This window comes from Bombina bombina, chromosome 7, assembly GCF_027579735.1.
Source record: "Bombina bombina isolate aBomBom1 chromosome 7, aBomBom1.pri, whole genome shotgun sequence".
NCBI lineage: Eukaryota > Metazoa > Chordata > Amphibia > Anura > Bombinatoridae > Bombina > Bombina bombina.
The window spans coordinates 331769999-331793972 of NC_069505.1; the positions used below are offsets into that span (position 1 = coordinate 331769999).

At 35.4% G+C, this 23974-nt stretch overlaps 1 protein-coding gene across 1 annotated transcript in view; it reads left to right on the forward strand.

Annotated features, from left to right (window-relative positions):
- Window positions 1-23974, forward strand: part of PTPRG (protein tyrosine phosphatase receptor type G) — a 979702-nt gene that overhangs the window by 552847 nt on the left and 402881 nt on the right. The window contains 1 exon segment of the mRNA XM_053720987.1: window positions 5065-5131. Within this exon segment, the coding sequence (XP_053576962.1) occupies window positions 5065-5131 (67 nt within the window).

The following is a 23974-nucleotide window of genomic DNA, read 5'->3' on the forward strand; positions in this document are numbered from 1 at the left end:
CTCTTGGTATTTTTAGTTAAAATCTAAACCTATGTAGGCTCATATGCTAATTTCTAAGCCCTTGAAGGCCACCTCTTATCTCTGTGCATTTTGACAGTTATTTACAGCCAGAAAGCACTAATTCATGTGTGCCAGTAGATAACATTGTGCTCATGCTCCTGGAGTTACTTATAAAATGGCACTGATTCGCTAAAATGCAAGTCTATCAAAAGAACTGAAATAAGATGGCAGTCTGCTGGGGCTTAGCTACAAGGTAATCACAGAGGTAAAAAGTATATTAATATAACACTGAAAGTCAGTCATCTTGTCGGCCTGCCAAAAAAGTCACAGTACCAGATTGCTGAAATTGTAGGTGTATCACAAAGATCTGTAAAGAATATATATATATATATATATATATATATATATATATATATATATATATATATATATATATATATATATATATTTGTATGCAAGCAATAGTGTAATTATAAAATGCTCTAAAACATTTGAATATTTAATTTTTGCACTTGTATATCTCTTTAAAAAAATCTTACACAGGTTCTAATACCTAGACAGCACAGATGAAAATGAATATTGTATTGCTTATCTCTTCTACCTTCCACTGGGAGTGCACTGTAATTTATTCTGTTGGATATGTTTACACAATTTCCTAAAGCCTAATTTTTAGTATAGGGGGAATACCACAGCAGGTTGTTCAAATGGCAAAAAAAAGGAGCTAGTTTAAATAATTTAATACTCTCCAGCAGGTAAAATGTAATAATTAGAAACACACTTCCCCTTTCTCGTACCCTAGGATTGTTGAATCAGGCATTAAACTAAGCCTACCTCTTGAATTACTTAAAGGGCCAAAATAAATTGGAAAGTTGTTTAAAATGACATGCTCTATCTGAATATTGAAAAATTTAATTTTGGCTAGAAATTATTTTAAGACTGCATAAATATGTTGTAGGTAGGTTATCTTTTGTGTGGCAGTCTAATTTGCACTAGAAGTAGGCTGTTTGCGCTCGTCTGGTTGGCGAGAGCAGGATAACTTTTGACTTTCAACTCATACCAGCGCAACCCGATAAGTGCAAAATGTTTACGTGTAGCGCAATTAGTACTCTAGCGGAAACGCAAAATACCTCTGCACTTGTAATCTGGCCCTTGGTGTTTAATGTCCTTTTAAGGATAAAAAAATAATCTTGTTTTAAAAATAGACATTTTTGTGTTTCTGAAGTCTTTTATTTTTTCTTGATTAATAATTCAAAATAAAAGTAAAGTGTGGAGATCAATGAATAGCAGATTTTTGCTCTTGCATTAATAAGATTTTTTAAAAAATGCAATCTGCAAAGTATCAACAGTGCATGAGAAATGAAATTTCCTGCATATCCAAAGTGAGGTTCCAGGAAGCTTTCTCATGTGATTAAAATAGTTGGAAAATATATCTGGCTTGGCTGCTAATGCCAGAATGTTCTGGGAGCTCAGAAAATCAGGATAATTCAAATGTTTTCACCTCTGATCCATTGAATCTGACATAATCTTCAGTAGCTGCGGGCTTATCCAGCTCTGAAAAACCATTTCCCCCATAAACTATTAGAGCTTGTGTGTGTATGTGTGACTGTATGTGTGTATTTGTGTGTGTGTGTGTATGTATGTGTAAATATGAGTGTGTGTGTGTTTGTATGTATATATGTGTAAATGTGTATGTATGTATGTATAAATATGTATGTGTATGTGTAAATGTGTGCTTGTATGTGTAAATGTGTGTGTGTGTGTGTGTGTAAATGTGTGTGTGTATGTATGTGTAAATATATATATGTGTGTGTGTGTGTATGTATATGTAAATATATATATGTGTGTGTATGTATGTGTAAATATATATATGTGTGTATGTATGTGTAAATATATATATATATATATGTGTGTGTGTAAATATATATATGTGTGTGTGTATGTTTGTATGTGTAAATATGTATGTGTGTGTGTGTGTGTGTGTATGTATGTGTAAATATATATATGTGTGTGTGTGTAAATATATATATATATGTGTGTGTGTATAAATATGTGTGTGTGTGTGTGTGTGTGTCTGTATGTATGTAAATATATATATATATGTGTGTGTGTATGTTTGTATGTGTAAATATGTATGTGTGTGTGTGTGTGTAAATGTGTGTATGTGTGTGTATACAAATATGCATTCGAAAATGTTATCCTTGGAAAAAAAAATAAGTTAAAGGGACATGAAACTCAAATTGTTTTTCATGAGTCCGAAAGAGAATGCAAATTTAAAATAATTTGTTTGAGTTTCATATCCCTTTAAAGCTGTGGTTTCAAGTTAACACCCACTTGTGGTATATAGATCACTGGTTGATACGAGCAACTCCCACACCACAACACAATTGTTGATAATAATTGTTGATAATACACCCCACAAGCACTAAAATGTTTTTATTTTTTGTTTGTTTGTTGTTTCTCTGTTTCATGATAATATATTTTTTTTCTGCATTACATGGTTGAAATACCCTCTTTGAGATGCTACTATACGTTATCAACCTTGGAAATGATGGTGCCCAGACAAGCAAGTGTACTATACAGACATCTTAGATCTTATTTGCTGTGAAAATGTGTTTCTGTAGATGATATTTATATTTTTTTCAAGCAACACTATAATCCCTAAATAATTTATATGGTGTTCACAATATAATTTCATACAAATTATAGCTTCAGGCTGTGCAGAGTTTCAAAACTATTTTTGGAGAAAAAAAAATCCAAAATGTATGTCCTTCATTAATCTTTTCCTTAAATGAAAAATCTTTAAAGCATACACAGGAACATATTTTCATTATACATTGAGAAAAAAATCATAAGAATGTCTAGAAATATCTACAGGACTTCTTCCTTATTAGTAATTGAATCTAATGTTTAAAAGGTCAGTCAACTCCAAAATGGTTATTGTTTAAAAAGATAGATAATCCCTTTATTACCCATTTCCCAGTTTTGCACAACCAACGCAGCTATATTAAGATACTTTTAACCTATGTGATTAGCTTGGATCTAAGCCCCCTGATCACATGGCTATTTATTTATTATCTATTGACTTACATTTTAGCCAATTAGTGCAGTCAGTCACAACCCACAGACGTGAGCACAATGTTATCTATATGGCCCACATGAACTAGCTGGCACCAGTTGTGAAAGGCAAATAAAAAGCATGTGATTAAGAGGCTGTCTATAGCGGCTTAGAAACAGACAGACATTTAGAGGTTTAAATGTCATAAAATATATAATATAACAATGTTGGTTGTGCAAAGTTGGGGAATGGGTAGTAAAGGTGCTATCTGTCTTTTTAAACAATAACAATTGTGGTGTTGACTGTCTTTAAAGGGACAGTCTACACCAGAATTTTTATTGTTTTAAAAGATAGATAATCCCTTTTTTACCCATTCCCCAGTTTTGCATAAGCAACACAGTTATATTAATATACTTTTAACCTCTGTGATTATCTTGAATCTAAGCCTCTGCAAACTGCCCCCTTATTTCAGTTCTTTTGACAGACTTGCAGTTTAGCCAATCAGTGCCTGCTCCCAGATAACTTCTCATGCACGAGCACAGTGTCATCTATATGAAATACATGAACTAACACCCTCTAGTGGTGAAAAACTGTTAAATGCATTCTGAAAAGAGGTGGCCTTCAAGGACTAAGAAATTGGCATATGAACCTCCTAGGTTAAGCTTTGAACTAAGAATACCAAGAGAACAATGCAAAATTGGTGATAAAAGTAAATTGAAAATTGTTTAAAATGACATGCTCTATCTGAATCATGAAAGTTTATTTTGGCCTAGACTGTCCCTTTAAGAACAACATGAGATAAAACAGAAATAAAAATCTAGTTTTTACTTTTTTTATTATTATTTTTTTAGCTAAAACATTTAGATTGTGCTATAGTTTTTTTTTTTTTAAATTGTGTATTTTTTATTATTTGAATTAAATATTTTAATCTTAGATTGTAAGCTCTTGCATTGCTTTATTTTCTTTAGTCTATTTTTATATTTGTGTATTTTTTTTATCATGAATCAGACTCTGTACTCCTGCTCATTACATATGGAGCACTATAGAATATGGTGCAGCCTAAAGAACCACTCAATGCAGTAGAATACCATAATTAACTAGTACATAATAACAAGACAATGAATTTCAAATAAGCAGTAGATTTGCTTCTGACAAATGTATTTTTTCTCCAATTTTCCGGCCCCCTGTATCATGTGACATATATCAGCCAATCACAGACTAGTATACGTATACCCTGTGAGCCTGTGCACATGCTCAGTATGATCTTGTTTACCAGAAAGTGTGTATAAAAAAAAAAACTATGCAAAATGTGATAATGCAAGTAAATTGGAAAGTGTCTTAAAACTATATGATCTATCTGAATCATAAAAGTTTATTTTGGCTTGAGTGTCCCTTTAAAAAACAAATTATAATAATTTTGTTTCTTTATATTTTTATGCCTGGTCTGTGACCATATGTAGTCTATTTTTATATTTGTGTATTTTTTTTATCATGAATCAGACTCTGTACTCCTGCTCATTACATATGGAGCACTATAGAATATGGTGCAGCCTAAAGAACCACTCAATGCAGTAGAATACCATAATTAACTAGTACATAATAACAAGACAATGAATTTCAAATAAGCAGTAGATTTGCTTCTGACAAATGTATTTTTTCTCCAATTTTCCGGCCCCCTGTATCATGTGACATATATCAGCCAATCACAGACTAGTATACGTATACCCTGTGAGCTTGTGCACATGCTCAGTATGATCTTGTTTCCCAGAAAGTGTGTATAAAAACAAACAAACTATGCAAAATGTGATAATGCAAGTAAATTGGAAAGTGTCTTAAAACTATATGATCTATCTGAATCATAAAAGTTTATTTTGGCTTGAGTGTCCCTTTAAAAAACAAATTATAATAATTTTGTTTCTTTATATTTTTATGCCTGGTCTGTGACCATGATAGTGTAAATGTTGACCCTATAGATTGAATAATGTTTTTTTTTTGTCTCCTATTTATAGGTCAGTCAAAGAAACAACGCAGCGCTAGATCCCATAATTCACGGCTTGAAAGGAGTTGTCCATCATGGTAAGAAAAAAACAAAACAATTCCAATATGCTTGTCCCATAAAACTAATGTAGCTGATAAAGTCACCCCTTTAAAAGAATGTGAATTCTTCTTGTGCTCGTGTTTGTAGACCTTGCAGCCATTATTTGATTAGTATAAAGATCAAACCCATTTTTTTTTTTTTCTACCTGAAAATGGATTTGCGCTAACGGTAAACAATTTGTTTCCTTTCAGTCACTACTCTCGAATTCATAAGATATAAATCATTAGTAGTTACCATACATCATCCGCATTAGTACAACTGCGCAATGCTGAGGATTTCTCTCTTGCTATTTATCTTCTGTATGTTCTGAAAATTTTCTTCTTAGAATATTTTGTTCCTTCATAAATTATTTGTCTTCATGTTGTGGTGATAATCATAAATCAAAATGTTGTCCATTTGCGAAAATCATTTCAAGTTTGCCGCATATTATGAAACTTGAAGGCTCTCAATTAATATATTTTTGTAAGGAAGAGGGATGTTAGTAAAATGTTAACTCTATTTGTGCCTGAATGGATTTTTTGGTCAAGCTTTACCCAAACTAATGTCTTTCTCGTCATCTTTCCAACACAGTTACATATGTTTTGTATGTTAATGCCAGTTTTAAGTCCCCAATCTTATGTTAAAAGCATTTCAATATCAAACTTATATAATCTTCACTCACCTTATTTTATTATTTAAAATCTGTCGGGTAAAGGAAGGTTAATTTCTTAAAGGGATACTAAACCCAATTTTTTTCTTTCATGATTCAGATAGAGCAGCGATTTTAAGCAACTTTCTAATTACTACTATTATCATTTTGTCTTCATTCTCTTGGTATCTTTATTTGAAAAAGCAATAATATAAGTTTAGCAGCCAGCCCATTTTAGGTTCAGCACCATGGGTAGCGATTGGTGACTACATTTAGTCACCAATCAGCAAGAGCTATCCAGGTGCCGAACCAAAACATTTGAGTTCAGTATCACTTTAATATTCATGCATATTAACTTATGATTAGAAACTTAAACTGCCATTAACATAACTTTTTGCCTTTGAATTTATTAGGTTTTGTACTGTAAGAAATGTAAATGTTTGTACACTTGTAGTGTAGATTGTTTATAGCTTGTGTAACTTGCGTGCGCAGCATAATATTGTGTGTGTGTGTGTGTATATATATATATATATATATATATATATACACGTGTGTGTATATATACATACTGTATGTATGTGTGTGTGTATATATATATATATATATATATATATATATATATATATATATATATATATACATATATATATATATATATATATATATATATATATATATACATACATATACAAACACACACACGCTCTCTCCTTCACTCTTTTTTTTTTTTTTCTCTCCACTCTTTTTATTTCTCTCTCTTAACGCTATATTTTTCTCCACTTTCACTATTCCTCTCCAATCTCTCTCTCTCTGCCCCTGTTAAACATCTCAGAAGTAACATTCTAAGCAGTTATGGGGTCCCTATAGCCCTAGAGGAATAACATATATCCTTACCCTTTCATGGATAGATAATATTCCTTTAGATAATAGTAAACATTCGCTTACTATCTTTCACTCGCCACTGTTAAATTTCTTCTCGCCAATGGCTAGTAGACTAGTGGAAATTTTGAGATTATTTATAATCAGTATAATAGGATAAAAGCAGACAAAAATTTTTATTTTTTTTTGCGTTTTTATACAGTTATTTTTCTTGCCTTGAAAAAAAAAGTAATCTGTCATACATATTAATAATTTACATTGATAGTGTAGCTATAATAAAATGTTCGTTGAGTGAGAATACACATGTATATATTTATATATAACATATCAGTTCAAATATTGTTTTGCTATGACAATCCACAATATGCTTTCCCTGTCTTTTTCACTGTGTATTTTTGTGTTTAATTCAGCATACACTGTGAAGGACAATAAATTCCTCCAACTGGTTCTTAACATAGTGATTTATATTGTTTTAATAATTGCACTGTACGGCTGTAGATAACTGCACAAATGATGATAGGCTGTGCACATTTCATCTGTATTCCTAGGATAAAAGTCTTCAAACATGCTTTATAGAATTATCTACAAACCTAACTTAACTCCGTAGGTCTCAGCAAAAGCAATTCATTTTGGTCTTCTGACTGAAGATCTAAAACCAGTTGACACTTACGGATTAAAATAAATAGCTGTTAGGATTAATTGTTCTTCTTTCTAAGTCATTTAATGTTGCAGTTGCGAATGGCAATAAATCTACAGGAAATGAAAAATAGGTATGCAATGCCTGCAGAGAAGTTATTGTCCAATAATATGTCCATGGCTTAGAAAATAATGATCACTGTTTTAACACAATAAAAAAAAAAAGGTGTGTGTAAGATAGATACAGGTATGTTTACATTTATAGGGATTGTATATGTTTGTATGAGTGTGTGTGTATATATGTATGTATGTATGTATACAATATATATATATATATATATATATATTTCTATGGCTAATGTTTCTGATATATATCACACACACACACACATATATATACATATATATATATATATATATATATATATATATATATATATATATATATATATATATCTATCTCAGAAACATTAGCCATAAAAATGCAGGCCTGAGAAGATAGACAGTATATAAATTAGCTGTCCTTAGATAAGATTCAAGTTCTCTATCTAAAGGGTCTTTAAACGAGGTACTATCTTCCATAGGGATAGTAGTACGTTTGGCAAGAGTAGAGATAGCCCCATCAACTTTAGAACCTGGCATCAACTAAGATGCCAGAAATTACGAAATTGCGTCAGTGAACGTACCTTTGCGCCAAAAAACTTCTTGCGCAATAAATAATAGATTTATTAAGACTATACCCCAGGTAAGAAAAAATAACTTCCTAAATACGTTTTTCCCAATTTTGAAACTGATAGTCTGCAAAAGGAAATATATATAAACCTGACTCATGGCAAATATAAGTACAATACATATATTTAGAACTTTACATTAATACACAAAGTGCCAAACCATAGCTGAGAGTGTCTTAAGTAATGAAAACATACTTACCGAAAGACACCCATCCACATATTGCCAAACCAGTACTGAAACAGTTATCAGTAGAGGTAATGGCATATGAGAGTATTTCATCAATCTTAAAAGGGAGGTAGGAGATAAATCTCTACAACCGATAACAAAGAACCCATGAAAAGATTTCCCGTGATTAAAACCATAGAATTCAATAGGTGATACTCCCTTCACATCCCTCTGACATTCACTGTACTCTGAGAGGAATCGGGCTTCAAAATGCTGAGAAGCGCATATCACGGAAGAAAATCAAGCACAAACTTACTTCACCACCTCCATAGGAGGCAAAGTTTGTAAAACTGAATTGTGGGTGTGGTGAGGGGTGTATTTATAGGCATTTTGAGGTTTGGTAACTTTGCCCCTCCTGGTAGGATCGTATATCCCATACGTCACTAGCTCATGGACTCTTGACAATTACATGAAAATAAGAATAAGTCCTATGAAGCCTCAATAGAGAATGAATAAAAAGCAAATTTTATTGTTTCCAATTAAAACCAGTATCAGGATAATGGATAAAAAACGCCATCAATATTAACAGTTTGACCGATTTAGGTCCAAAGGACAGTAATCATAGACCTAATTAATTATATCTATAGTGTGAATTTAAAGGCTAAAAAAGCTAGCTTATTGGTTAAAAACACATGATGGCAATAGAATTGCAATTAATAGCACATGATGGCAATAAAATATATATATATATATATATATATATATATATATATATATATATATATATATATATATATATATATATATATATATATATATATATATATATATATATGTATGTATGTTAAATCATCCATTAGAGACCACACACACCGGACTTGTTCAGAAGCAAAATCGCCAATTTAATGTGACGTTTCGGGGTTTCCCCCTTTATCAAACATATATATGTTTGATAAAGTGGGAAACCCTGAAACGTCACATGAGATTGATGATTTTGCTTCTGAACAAGTCCGGTGTGTGTGGTCTCTAATGAACTATTTGTATGCATAATATGTACCAGCACCCTGGCAGAATATACACAAATGTGAGTGCTTGGTTCTGGACTGTGTGTATGTATATGAGACGAGGAAAGAGAAGTGCTGAGTCTTTTCAGTAAATATACAAAGTTTATTAGGAGCAGGCTTCCATAAAAGACATCAGGTAGGCTCCTATCTAACGCGTTTCGCGCATGAGCACATGCGCTTCATCAGAGATCTGCGTGTATGTATATGTGTGTGTATGTGTGTATATATATATATATATATATATATATATATATATATATATCTTTAGATTAGTTAAGTAATAGGCTTTCTCTTGTTAAGTGTATCCAGTCCACGGATCATACATTACTTGTGGGATATTCTCCTTCCCAACAGGAAGTTGCAAGAGGATCACCCACAGCAGAGCTGCTATATAGCTTCTCCCCTAACTGTCATATCCAGTCATTCTCTTGCAAGCCTCAACCAAGATGGAGGTCGTAAGAGGAGTGTGGTGTTTTATACTTAGTTTATTCTTCAATCAAAAGTTTGTTATTTTTAAATGGTGCCGGAGTGTACTGTTTATCTCAGGCAGTATTTAGAAGAAGAATCTGCCTGCGTTTTCTATGATCTTAGCAGAAGTAACTAAGATCCATGGCTGAGGAGTGAGGTAACTTCAGAGAGGGAATGGCGTGCAGGTTTTCCTGCAATAAGGTATATGCAGTTAATATTTTTCTAGGGATGGAATTTGCTAGAAAATGCTGCTGATACCGAACTAATGTAAGTAAAGCCTTAAATGCAGTTATAGCGACTGGTATCAGGCTTATCAATAGAGATACATACTCTTATAAAAATGTAATATAAAACGTTTGCTGGCATGTTTAATCGTTTTTATATGTATTTGGTGATAAAACTTATTGGGGCCTAGTTTTTTTCCACATGGCTGGCTTGAAATTTGCCTAGTAACAGTTTCCTTAGGCTTCCCACTGTTGTAATATGAGTGGGAGGGTCCTTTTTTTAGTGCTTTTCTGTGCAGCTAAAAATACTGACAGAGACATTCAGCTTCCCTCTGCATGATCCAGGACATCTGTGGAGGGCTCAAAAGGCTTCAAAGTTGTTTTTGAGGGAGGTAAAAAGCCACAGTAGAGCTGTGGCAGTTGTTGTGACTGTTTGAAAAACAAAACAACAAAAAATGTTTTTGTCTTTTATTATTCAGTTTTGGGTATTAAGGGGTTAATCATCCATTTGCAAGTGGGTGCAATGCTCTGCTAACTTGTTACATACACTGTAAAATTTTTGTTAGTGTAACTGCCTTTTTTCACTGTTATTTCAAATTTTGACAAAATTTGTGTTTCTTAAAGGTGCAGTAACGTTTTTTATATTGCTTGTAAACTTGTTTAAAGTGTTTTCCAAGCTTGCTAGTCTCATTGCTAGTCTGTTTAAACATGTCTGACACAGAGGAAACTACTTGTTCATTATGTTTGAAAGCCATGGTGGAGCCCCATAGGAGAATGTGTACTAAATGTATTGATTTCACTTAAACAGTAAAGATCAGTCTTTAACTATAAAAGAAATATCACCAGAAGATTCTGACGAGGGGGAAGTTATGCCGACTAACTCTCCCTACGTGTCAGACCCTTCGCCTCCCGCTCAGGGGATGCACGCTAATATGGCGCCTATTACATCAGGGACACCCATAGCGATTACCTTGCAGGACATGGCTGCAATCATGAATAATACCCTGTCAGAGGTATTATCCAGGTTGCCTGAATTAAGAGGCAAGCACGATTGCTCTGGGGTTAGGAGAAATACAGAGCGCGCAGATGCTGTAAGGGCCATGTCTGATACTGCGTCACAATATGCAGATCATGAGGACGGAGAGCTTCAGTCTGTGGGTGACATCTCTGATTCGGGGAAACCTGATTCAGAGATTTCTAATTTTAAATTTAAGCTTGAGAACCTCCGTGTGTTGCTTGGGGAGGTATTAGCTGCTCTGAATGACTGTAACACAGTTGCAGTACCAGAGAAATTGTGTAGGCTAGATAAATACTATGCGGTACCGGTGTGTACTGATGTTTTTCCTATACCTAAAAGGCTTACAGAAATTATTAGCAAGGAGTGGGATAGACCAGGGGTGCCTTTTTCCCCACCTCCTATATTTAGAAAAATGTTTCTAATAGACGCCACTACACGGGACTTATGGCAGACGATCCCTAAGGTGGAGGGAGCAGTTTCTACTTTAGCAAAGCGTACTACTATCCTGGTTGAGGACAGTTGTGCTTTTTCAGATCCAATGGATAAAAAAATTGGAGGGTTACCTTAAGAAAATGTTTATTCAACAAGGTTTTATTTTGCAGCCCCTTGCATGCATTGCGCCTGTCACGGCCGCGGCGGCATTCTGGTTTGAGGCCCTGGAAGAGGCCATCCATACAGCTCCATTGACTGAAATTATTGACAAGCTTAGAACACTTAAGCTAGCTAACTCATTTGTTTCTGATGCCATTGTTCATTTGACTAAACTAACGGCTAAGAATTCCGGATTCGCCATCCAAGCACGTAGGGCGCTATGGCTTAAATCCTGGTCAGCTGACGTGACTTCGAAGTCTAAATTACTCAACATTCCTTTCAAGGGGCAGACCTTATTCGGGCCTGGTTTGAAGGAAATTATTGCTGACATTACTGGAGGTAAGGGTCACACCCTTCCTCAGGACAGGGCCAAAGCAAAGGCCAAACAGTCTAATTTTCGTGCCTTTCGAAATTTCAAGGCAGGTGCAGCATCAACTTCCTCTGCTTCAAAACAAGAGGGAACTTTTGCTCAATCTAAGCAGGCCTGGAAACCTAACCAGTCCTGGAACAAAGGCAAGCAGGCCAGAAAGCCTGCTGCTGCCTCTAAGACAGCATGAAGGAATGGCCCCCTATCCGGCGACGGATCTAGTAGGGGGCAGACTTTCTCTCTTCGCCCAGGCGTGGGCAAGAGATGTTCAGGATCCCTGGGCGTTGGAGATCATATCTCAGGGATATCTTCTGGACTTCAAAGCTTCCCCTCCACAAGGGAGATTTCATCTTTCAAGGCTATCTGCAAATCAGATAAAGAAAGAAGCATTCCTACGCTGTGTGCAAGACCTAGTTATGGGAGTGATCCATCCAGTTCCGCGGACGGAACAAGGACGGTTTTTATTCAAATCTGTTTGTGGTTCCCAAAAAAGAGGGAACCTTCAGACCAATTTTGGATCTAAAGATCTTAAACAAATTCCTCAGAGTTCCATCTTTCAAAATGGAAACTATTCGGACCATCCTACCCATGATCCAAGAAGGTCAGTACATGACCACAGTGGACTTAAAGGATGCCTACCTTCACATACCGATTCACAAAGATCATCATCGGTTTCTAAGGTTTGCCTTTCTAGACAGGCATTACCAATTTGTAGCTCTTCCCTTCGGGTTGGCTACAGCCCCGAGAATCTTTACAAAGGTTCTGGGCTCACTTCTGGCGGTTCTAAGACCGCGAGGCATAGTGGTGGCTCCGTATCTAGACGACATCCTGATACAGGCGTCAAGCTTTCAAGTTGCCAAGTCTCATACAGCGATAGTTCTGGCATTTCTGAGGTCGCACGGGTGGAAAGTGAACGAGGAAAAGAGTTCTCTATCCCCACTCACAAGAGTCTCCTTCTTAGGGACTCTTATAGATTGTGTAGAAATGAAAATTTACCTGACGGAGTCCAGGTTATCAAAACTTCTAAATGCTTGCCGTGTTCTTCACTCCATTCCGCGCCCTTCGGTAGCTCAGTGTATGGAGGTAATCGGCTTAATGGTAGCGGCAATGGACATAGTGCCATTTGCGCGCCTTCATCTCAGACCGCTGCAATTATGCATGCTGAGTCAGTGGAATGGGGATTACACAGATTTGTCCCCTCTGCTAAATCTGGATCAAGAGACCAGAGATTCTCTTCTCTGGTGGTTGTCTCGGGTACACCTGTCCAAGGGTATGACCTTTCGCAGGGCAGATTGGACAATTGTAACAACAGATGCCAGCCTTCTAGGTTGGGGTGCAGTCTGGAATTCCCTGAAGGCACAGGGATCGTGGACTCAGGAGGAGAAACTCCTTCCAATAAATATTCTGGAGTTAAGAGCGATATTCAATGCTCTTCTGGCTTGGCCTCAGTTAGCAACACTGAGGTTCATCAGATTTCAGTCGGACAACATCACGACTGTGGCTTACATCAACCATCAAGGGGGAACCAGGAGTTCCCTAGCAATGTTAGAAGTCTCAAAAATAATTCGCTGGGCAGATTACCACTCTTGCCACCTGTCAGCAATCCATATCCCAGGTGTGGAGAACTGGGAGGCGGATTTTCTAAGTCGTCAGACTTTTTATCCGGGGGAGTGGGAACTCCATCCGGAGGTGTTTGCTTAGTTGATTCATTGTTGGGGCAAACCAGAGTTGGATCTCATGGCGTCTCGCCAGAACGCCAAGTTTCCTTGTTACGGATCCAGGTCCAGGGACCCAGAAGCGACGCTGATAGATGCGCTAGCAGCGCCTTGGTTCTTCAACCTGGCTTATGTGTTTCCACCGTTTCCTCTGCTCCCTCGACTGATTGCCAAAATCAAACAGGAGAGAGCATCAGTGATTCTGATAGCACCTGCGTGGCCACGCAGGACTTGGTATGCAGACTTAGTGGACATGTCATCCTTTCCACCATGGACTCTGCCTCTAAGACAGGACCTTCTGATACAAGGTCCTTTCAATCATCCAAATCTAATTTCTCTGAGACTGACTGCATGGAGATTGAACGCTTGATTCTATCAAAGCATGGCTTCTCCGAGTCAGCCAATGATACTTTAATACAGGCACGAAAGCCTGTTACCAGGAAAATCTACCACAAGATATGGAGTAAATATCTTTATTGGTGTGAATCCAAGACTTACTCATGGAGTAAAGTTAGGATTCCTAGAATATTGTCTTTTCTCCAAGAGGGCTTGGACAAAGGATTATCAGCTAGTTCCTTAAAGGGACAGATTTCTGCTCTGTCTATTCTTTTGCACAAGTGTCTGGCAGAGGTTCCAGACATCCAGGCATTTTGCCAGGCTTTGGTTAGATTTAAGCCTGTGTTTAAACCTGTTCCTCCCCCGTGGAGCTTAAACTTGGTTCTTAAGGTTCTTCAAGGAGTTCCGTTTGAACCCCTTCATTCCATTGATATTAAACTTTTATCTTGGAAAGTTCTGTTTTTGATGGCTATTTCCTCGGCTCGGACAGTCTCTGAGCTATCTGCCTTACAATGTGATTCTCCCTATCTGATTTTTCATGCAGATAAGGAAGTTCTGCGTACCAAACCTGGGTTTTTACCTAAGGTGGTTTCTAACAAGAATATCAATCAAGAGATTGTTGTTCCATCATTGTGCCCTAATCCTTCTTCAAAGAAGGAACGTCTTTTACATAATCTGGACGTAGTCCGTGCCTTGAAGTTTTACTTACAAGCTACTAAGGATTTTCGTCAAACATCTTTCCTGTTTGTCATTTACTCTGGACAGAGGAGAGGTCAAAAAGCTTCGGCAACCTCTCTTTCCTTTTGGCTTCGGAGCGTAATAAGCCTAGCCTATGATACTGCTGGACAGCAGCCTCCTGAAAGGATTACAGCTCATTCTACTAGAGCTGTGGCTTCCACCTGGGCCTTCAAAAATGAGACCTCTGTTGAACAGATTTGCAAGGCTGCGACTTGGTCTTTGCTTCACACTTTTTCAAAATTTTACAAATTTGATACTTTTGCTTCTTCGGAGGCTGTGTTTTGGAGAAATGTTCTTCAGGCAGTGGTTCCTTCCGCTTAATCCTGCCTTGTCCCTCCCATCATCCGTGTACTTTAGCTTTGGTATTGGTATCCCACAAGTAATGGATGATCCGTGGACTGGATACACTTAACAAGAGAAAACATAATTTATGCTTACCTGATAAATTTATTTCTCTTGTAGTGTATCCAGTCCACGGCCCGCCCTGTTCTTTTAAGGCAGGTCTAAATTTTAATTAAACTACAGTCACCACTGCACCCTATGGTTTCTCCTTTCTCTGTTTGTTTTCGGTCGAATGACTGGATATGACAGTTAGGGGAGGAGCTATATAGCAGCTCTGCTGTGGGTGATCCTCTTGCAACTTCCTGTTGGGAAGGAGAATATCCCACAAGTAATGGATGATCCGTGGACTGGATACACTACAAGAGAAATAAATTTATCAGGTAAGCATAAATTATGTTTTTTTTAATGTCTTGCTAGACAATTAAGCAATAAGTTTATTAGTTAGAATGTTATTCAGATGGCAAACAAAAAGGTAATATATTTGAACTCCACCTCCTTTTTTTTTAAAACTAATGTGATATCCATATTGTTATTTTCATAACACAACTGATATGTCGTCTACAGTGGAGCCTCTTAAATTATGCTTCCCCTCCTACAGCCTGACACTCTGAGGGAATCGGGAAAGACCGGTGGGGTTGTAGTTTGCCATGTACACCAATTGCCACCATGTTTATTCTGCTGCCCCGCAAGTCCCTAAATCCTCAGGCCACCCCTGATTTTATTATTTGTATTGGTACTATCCACAAAAGGAGGAGCAAGGTTTCTATATTCTCTTCTGGGTGTGCCCAATTGCACTATAGTGTATTGTGTATATATATATATATGTGTGTGTGTGTATGTATGTGTGTGTGTGTGTGTGTGTGTGTATATATATATATATATATATATATATATATATATATATATATATATATATATATATATATATATATATATATATATATATATATATATATATATATATATATATATATATATATATATATATATATATATATATATATATATATAAGAAAACAAAGAACTCCTCGTTACTCCAAGGTCAGGATACAATAAAAATTCCTTTATTTGTTAACTTCACTTAAAAGCATAGCTCCACATACAGCAGCAGCGGTAAAATTACATATAGAAAAAGGAAGCAGGGGGAACATCACCCTCCTGTGACATCATACGCGTTTCATGCCTCTGGGGCACTTGTTCACTGATGGAGAACAGGTGGTGAGTAAGCTCCTTATAATGAATATTACATCCAATGGAAAGTCATCTAATTAGCATTCATACATTAACCCCTGAAATACCTATACTAAGTTTAACACAGCCTAGAAATAGCCAATTAACTCTATCTTATCATATAGTAACAATATAAGTGATTTAAATTTAATATACAGTTTATGAACAGCAACCCCACATATAAAAATGCCATTTTATAAATGCTGAAGTTGGTTAAATAAACAGATAAATATGGATACATACATGTACGCATCATTTTAACATGAGCAAATAAATTTATATATAAGTACATATCATATAGTTCACCAACTAGTTGGTAAAAAACATGAATTGATCAAAAGTGTTATTTTGCTGAAAACAATATTATTGCTAAATATATATTACTAAAGAATACATAGATGAATAGGCATTGCAATTTATTTTATTTTAATAGTTTCTAATATTGGATGAACATATTTACATCCATTCTAGAATTTAACCCCGTAGGCATTCTAGTTTTGAGGTGGAGAATCCAAAAAACTTCTTTCATCTAGTTTTTTTTCTCTATTTCCACCCCGGGGATGCCTAGGAATAAAGTCGATGCCTTGAACCTTGAGTAATGTGCTTTCTGAGTTGTGGTTATACCTGAAATGTTTGGCTATGGGAGTTTTAGACTCTGGGTCCTCAATAGATCTGAGGTGCTCCATAACCCTGTCTTTCAAAGACCTCTTTGTGCGTCCGATATATTGTATTTTGCATCCTTGACATGTTAGAAGATATATCACATGGGTACTGTTGCAGTTAATAAAGTAAAGTATATCGCATTCATTATCAAGAGCTTCAGATCTGCAAATACTACCCTGAATTATGTGTGAGCACGTCTTACATCTAGATGCGTTACATTTGAAACAGCCATTACGCTTTTGTAACCATGTGCCACTCGTTACTTTAGGCAACATAGATGGGGACAATATGTTTCTGAGTGATTTTGCTTTACGCAACAAAAACCTACAGCCCCCCTTCACAATCTTACTCAACCTTTCATCATTTTATAGTATGGGGAGACTTTGTTTGATCAATTTACAGATTTTATCATATTCAAGACTATACGGAGTAGTAAAAATAGGAATGGAGGTATACTTGTCGTCCTTTGTGTTCTTTTTATTCTTTTTATATGTGAGTAGCTCCATCCTAGGTATTTTATCTACATCCAATTTTGCCTGTGCCAATACTGCTCGAGGGTATCCACAGGATTTTAACCTCTCCATAGTGTCTTGTGCTTGTTGTTCATACATGACAGAATCTGAGCAATTACGTTTTATCCAGATGAGTTGACTCTTGGGAGTGGATTTCAGTAGATGAGGAGGATGGCAAGAGTCATATTTGAGAATGCTATTGCCCGATGTAGGTTTACGGTATAATTCTACCTGTATGTTTCCATCAACCTGCCTCATGGCCACATCTAGAAAATTTAAGGGTTCCGTACTGGATTCAATAGTGAAAGTAAGATTTAGTCTGTTATGCGACGTAGGATGTAGTATCCTGTATATAGCTGGGAAGGGCCAACACAAGTGGTTGCAAATACATGTCAACCAATTCCGATATAGGTTCATTTAAGGACCCAAGGCCGGTACAATTGGACGACCCGGTGGGTTAAGGGGGTCCTTGTGTATTTTGGGGAAATAGTGGAACACGGCAGTGACAGGCCAATCTGGCACTAAATATCCAAACATATTGACAGTGATGATACCATTGTCCCTGCCGTATCTCACTATCTCCACAAGTAAATCCCTATAGGTTCTAGTTGGGTCAGTAGTAAGAGTACAGTAGGTAGTTTTATCCGATAGTTGACGGGAAGCCTCCCGAACATAATCTTGCCTGTTCAAAAGCACTAAATTGCCCCCCTTATCAGATTCTCAAAAAACAAGATTCTTATTGGATGACAGTTGTTGAAGAGCCCTATTATCGGACTGAGTAAAATTATTTTTGTTATGTTGAATTTTATGGATTTCACCACTACTGTCATTTTCAGTTAATGTACGTGTAGTCCTTAATTCAGAATCTAATTTAATTAATTGATTCTCTATAGTTTGTTGGAAAATATCTAGAGAATTACATCTGGTCTGAACAGGGTAAAAGAACTCCTGTTTTTTAACCTTGACACATCTATATCCTGTAAGATGGACCATGTCTGATGTTGTCTCTGCACACTGATTGCTGATATATATATATTGTTAACATCTCAACTATTACTTTTTAAACTTGATTATTAATTTCATAACATGGGAAAAAAAGTAGAAATATGTTATTAAATATACTTTTTCTTTTTAAATTAATGGTATGGTATGTCCATTTATCTTCAAATCTGCATGCAAAATTCTAATCACCCGTCCCCCACCCAATACAAAATGGTATCTCAAAGTAGAAGAAAAAAACAAATAACTATTAAATCATGTTGCTGAAAGCTTTGCCAGTTTTTGTTTTTCTGGCCAGCAAACAGAGCTCAGTAATTTGTTATCATTGTGAAAACAGTTCCGTACTTCTCATTAGGTAATCAATCATGTGTATTTGTGCAACATTTTGTAAATTTCAGTAGTAAATTTACTTGGATTAGATTGATAAATTACATTTCCTATGTAAATGTTAACAAAAATATGCTTGTGTGAGGTTACCTTAAAGGGACAGTCTACACCAGAATTGTTATTGTTTAAAAAAAAAAAAGATAATCCCTTTATTACCCATTCCCCAGTTTTGCATTACCAACACTGTTATATTAATATACATTTTTAACCTCTGTGATTACCTTGTATCTAAGCCTCTGCAGACTGCCCCCTTATTTCAGTTCTTGTTACAGACATGCATTTCAGCCAATCAGTGCACTGCGATAATAGGGGAGACCTTCAAGTGCCTAGAGATTAGCATACAAGCCTACCTAGGTTAAGCTTTCAACAAAGAATACCAAAGGAACAAAGCAAATTTGATTAAAAAAGTACATTGGAAAGTTGTTTAAAATTGCAAGCCCTATCTGAGTCATGAAAGTTTAATTTTGACCAGACTGTCCCTTTAAGCATATGTGAGTATAATGTAATGCAGCCCACAGCTTAGTCTGCTATTAATTTCTTGCCCACTGCATAAAAAATATTTGAGTGTCCCTTTTCTAAAAAACAAAAATTAGTTCTTGTGGGCTTAATCACAATCCTTATATAACAGTTTATCAAATTATTCATATACAAAAGTCTCAATAGAATTTAACAGTAAATTTTGTAGAAACATCATGAGATAAACTTTTGGAAATCCCCCTGTCAGATAAATGCTGTGAAGATTAGACTGCAACATATAAGAATGGGGTTGACATAAGTAGAAAAAGTACAATAAAGTGATTCAGTGTTGCAATTCATGGCATCACCAAATGTTCCAAAAATATGAAACAAGTTAGCCGTCTGAATCCAGGATACATATAAAAACAACACAACTTTATTGTAACAATTTTTAAATGTCTTCAGCATCAAGGTGACATTAACATGATATAAATGGGCAGGATACTGTAAAATTGGTTGCCCATTAAGGGGATACTAAATACATTTCATGGACCTCCCTCTAATCATGGTTGCTGATATTATGGCACCTAGGTTACAGTGCAGATAGTGGAGAGTTGTTGCACATGTGCAAACATTTCAATACAAGAATATAGTGAAAGGCAGATTTAAACTAGGCATCACACATAACTAGAGGGAGGCAGGTAAAAACCTCAATACTATGCTTATAATATGTACTTAGTGTTTACTGTCTCTTTAAACGGATTTTAAAGCATTGTTTTTGTACTTTTTTTTTTTTTTCCTACTCCTCACTAGCTCATAAGGACAACTGCCTCAGCTTTATTGGTGTAGATGGACATGTCTCTACAAGGGACATTATTCTGAACAGAAATATTTTGGTTTTAAAAAAAATACAAAAATACAAATAAAAAAATGCCCCTTTTATTTTTTTTTTGCAAAACTATTTACAGGCTCAAATGATTTCATTTTCATACACAACCACCTCTTGCTCTTCTGGAAAATTGTGCTTTTTTTGTCAACAAGCAAAAACAAATTCTGTAACCTGCAAATCAAATAGTTTATACAGTTTGCAACATTTTTTTTGGCCATTCTAGGGTGCATAGGGGGGAAGACACAAGTTTTAAACTACAGTTAGAGGTTATTAATGTTTCTTTAAATTAGATATACATGCTGTAAATTGTACCAGCCTGGAAAGTACACCACTTGGTAAGGCACCCATAGGCAGCTGCCTTTCAGTTCTGCATTACAAAATATTTTTTCAGCAGAGCAGACTGTGGATTTAAACTTTTGATTTTAATATATCGTTCTGACTCATTCATTTTGTTACTTTTCTTAGTAGTTCATATATTCACTCTAGGCTTTAAATTTTATTTCTTGGAGAGTATCCTTCCTTTCTATCACCTTGGGATGACCCATAATTCAGTTGTAGATCATAAGAATGACTACAAAAAGTGTAGGTTTTCAGATAGAAGTTTTGCTTTTGTGTTTGGCTATTCAGGGGGAAAAAAAAAAGAATGAAGATGTAACACCGGAGGGTGTGAATGTTTCAGGAGCTGTGCTTTGTGCAGTGCAAGTTTATTTATGGGAATGTTAAAACGTTCTCTGTTCTACTTTTTCTTGTCGGATTCACAGGGGATTAAATGAAATTCAAACACTGAGCATTTAAACAAAACAAATTTTGTGTTGAAAGACATAACGTACCCTAATGTATTCACCCTTTAACGCCGTTAGGACGTTGTATTTTGTCCGAATTTTGCTGGGCTTTAACGCCGAAGGACGAAATACAACGTCCTAACCGCTTGGCTTTCCTGATCCACTGGCGCTTCCCTGATGGAATCGCGGTCTGGAGGGCGTGCCTCGCATAATAGGGACGCGCCCCTGACGCAATTTCATTATTGAAATCCCGTGATCACGTGCACGATCACGAGATTCCATTTTTTTTTTTACATCGGAACAGTTGTTCCGATGTAGACCAGTTAACCGCGGCACGAAAGCGTTAAAGGAATATAATAATAATAATAATAAATTATTGTTATTATTATTATTGCTATTGTTGTTATTGTTAGTATAAGCATTGTTGTTGCTATTATTGTTTATTAGAAGTATAGCTGTTACTATTGTTGTTATTATTTATTTATAACTTGCTTCTAAATTCCATAGCGCTGGGGACATAAATAAGTGGCACACATATTCGTGGTAAAAATATAAATAAAAAATAGAACAAATAAAGAGAGAAAAACAATTTAATGGAAGAAAAGATCATGTTCACAGCACTCACGGTAGTGAAAATTTATTCAAGGCAACATATCCAAAATATAGACAGCAACATTTCGGATAGTATACCCTGGGTTTTTGCATTTGTCGGGTTTAACGCTGGTATTATGAGTTGAAGGTAAACACGATTGCTTGAGTGCAATCCTGATTTTACGATAGAATGATAACCGCGACTTTAAAACTCTGGTTAACTGTTTTGCAAAACAAAAATAGCACAAAACACATCAAAAGTACATTACAAAGTATAGTTTCAATTATAACATCATTATCTAATAAAATTATTAACAAAAAATATTGGAAAAACAGAAGGGCTCAAAAATATGAGGTCTCGGGTATATGTAGAAATATTTATTTATGAATACATGAAGATATTCTGCTATTGAAGAACATTGGAATGTAAAATATTCATATGTTCATGTTGAGTTAAAGTACATGAAAATATGCAATTTGGTTTGCGTGGTATTCCTTATTGACTTCTATAGGGGAATACGTAAACATGCAAGCAATATTGTAAATAATGCTTTCTGCGCTTGTCTGGTTAGCGCGTGAGCAGAAACTGTTTACATTCGACTCATAATATGAGCGCAACCCGACGAACGCAAAAAGCTTCTAGCACTGTTAACGCTCAAGCTGGAGGGTTAATTAGCACTCCACTTGTAATCTGGTCCTATGTGTAGTTGGTTTTACATTGTCCCTAGCGAAGATGAAGTGCATCGTGCAGGATCCAGAACTCTGACCCTGCAACATGCTAAATCATAAATCTGACCCTAACTGACAACAACAAAGAAGATTAGATATATTGTGCTCGTCTTTTTAAGAGGTGTATCTTTAGTCTGAAAAACAGATCAAATATTGCTGGCCAAATTTAATTTAAAATGCTTTTTAAATAATTTATTTCATGTCGATATAATGCAGTTTAAGGGATGATTATTATTATTTTTTCTATGCATATGCAAAAGGAAAGTAAACATAAGTAGCAGATAGGCATTATCCCAAATCGGACCATAATCATAATGTCTAGTGTATTAATATACCACTATATTTTTTATTCTCTATAATTTTTCCCCACTAATAATGCTGCAGGCTAGTTGAGGTGTCTTCTCACTACTAAGTGAGAACTAAAGCTATTTTGAGAATATATTCATATTCTTCATAGTCAATCATATTTCTATGAGTATTTCAGCATAATGCGATTTCACAATAGGAAAAAATCTTAGGCACAGCGTCTTAAATGTATCCAAATTTTAAATTTCACCTTTAAAGAGAAAGTAAAGTAAAAATATTTTTTTTATGGTTTAGAAAGAGCCAAGTTTGTTAAAAAAAAATAATCTGTTCTCTTTTTTTGGTATCCTTTGTTGAAGAGTAAAACTAGGTAAACTCATAGAAATTTTAGCACCCTATGCTCTCCTACACCTTTTCAACCAAAGATACCAAGAGAACAAAGACAATTTGATAATTGGAGTAAAATAGAAAGTTGTTTAAAATTGCATGTTTTATCTGAATAATGAAAGAAAAAAAAAATAATCTGGGTTATTTCCAGTCTGCTATGCACCTCCATGTACATAACCAAGTATACTGTGTTAGCAAACTACCACACATTCTCAGAGTGACATCTAAAATGAAAAATTCCTTAATTAGGTACAGCAAACAATTTCTAAAACTTTCTAATTTTTTTTTGTTCTAAAAACTCACTTAATTCTCTTAGCATGCTCATGTTAAAGGGCATACCTATGTAGGCTCAACAGCATTCAGGTGTTTGGAGTACTATATGACAGGGTAACATTTAAACTGCTGCTATTTTCAGACGTGCACACTCTTGAGTCTTCCCTAGATATGCTCTTCAACAAAGGATACCAAGAAATAATAGAAATTTGATAATAGTAAATAGTAGCTTTTTACCTCAAAATTGCTTGCTCTACTCAATTAAAGAAATTTTAAATTTTAGTTGTATGTCCCTTTAAACAAAAATGAATGAATACTAATACTAGACTAGTTACTAAAAATATTACCTGAGATTCATTACTTTATCTTACACTGTATTCACTAAGTCCAATTGAAAATTAACATATTGTATTGATGTCTTATCTCTCGTTTGGATTGGGATTGCTTCTAAAACTTTTTATATGCATTGCTTTTCTATAATCATTACTTAAAGGGACACTGAACCCAATTTTTTTTCTTTTGTGATTTATATAGAGCATGACATTTTAAGCAACTTTCTAATTTACTCCTATTATCAAATTTTCTATATTCTCTTGGTATCTTTATTTGAAATGCAAGAATGTAAGTTTAGATGCCGGCCCATTTTTGGTGAACAACCTGGGTTGTCCGTGCTGATTGGTGGATAAATTCCTCCATCAATAAAAAAATTGCTGCCCA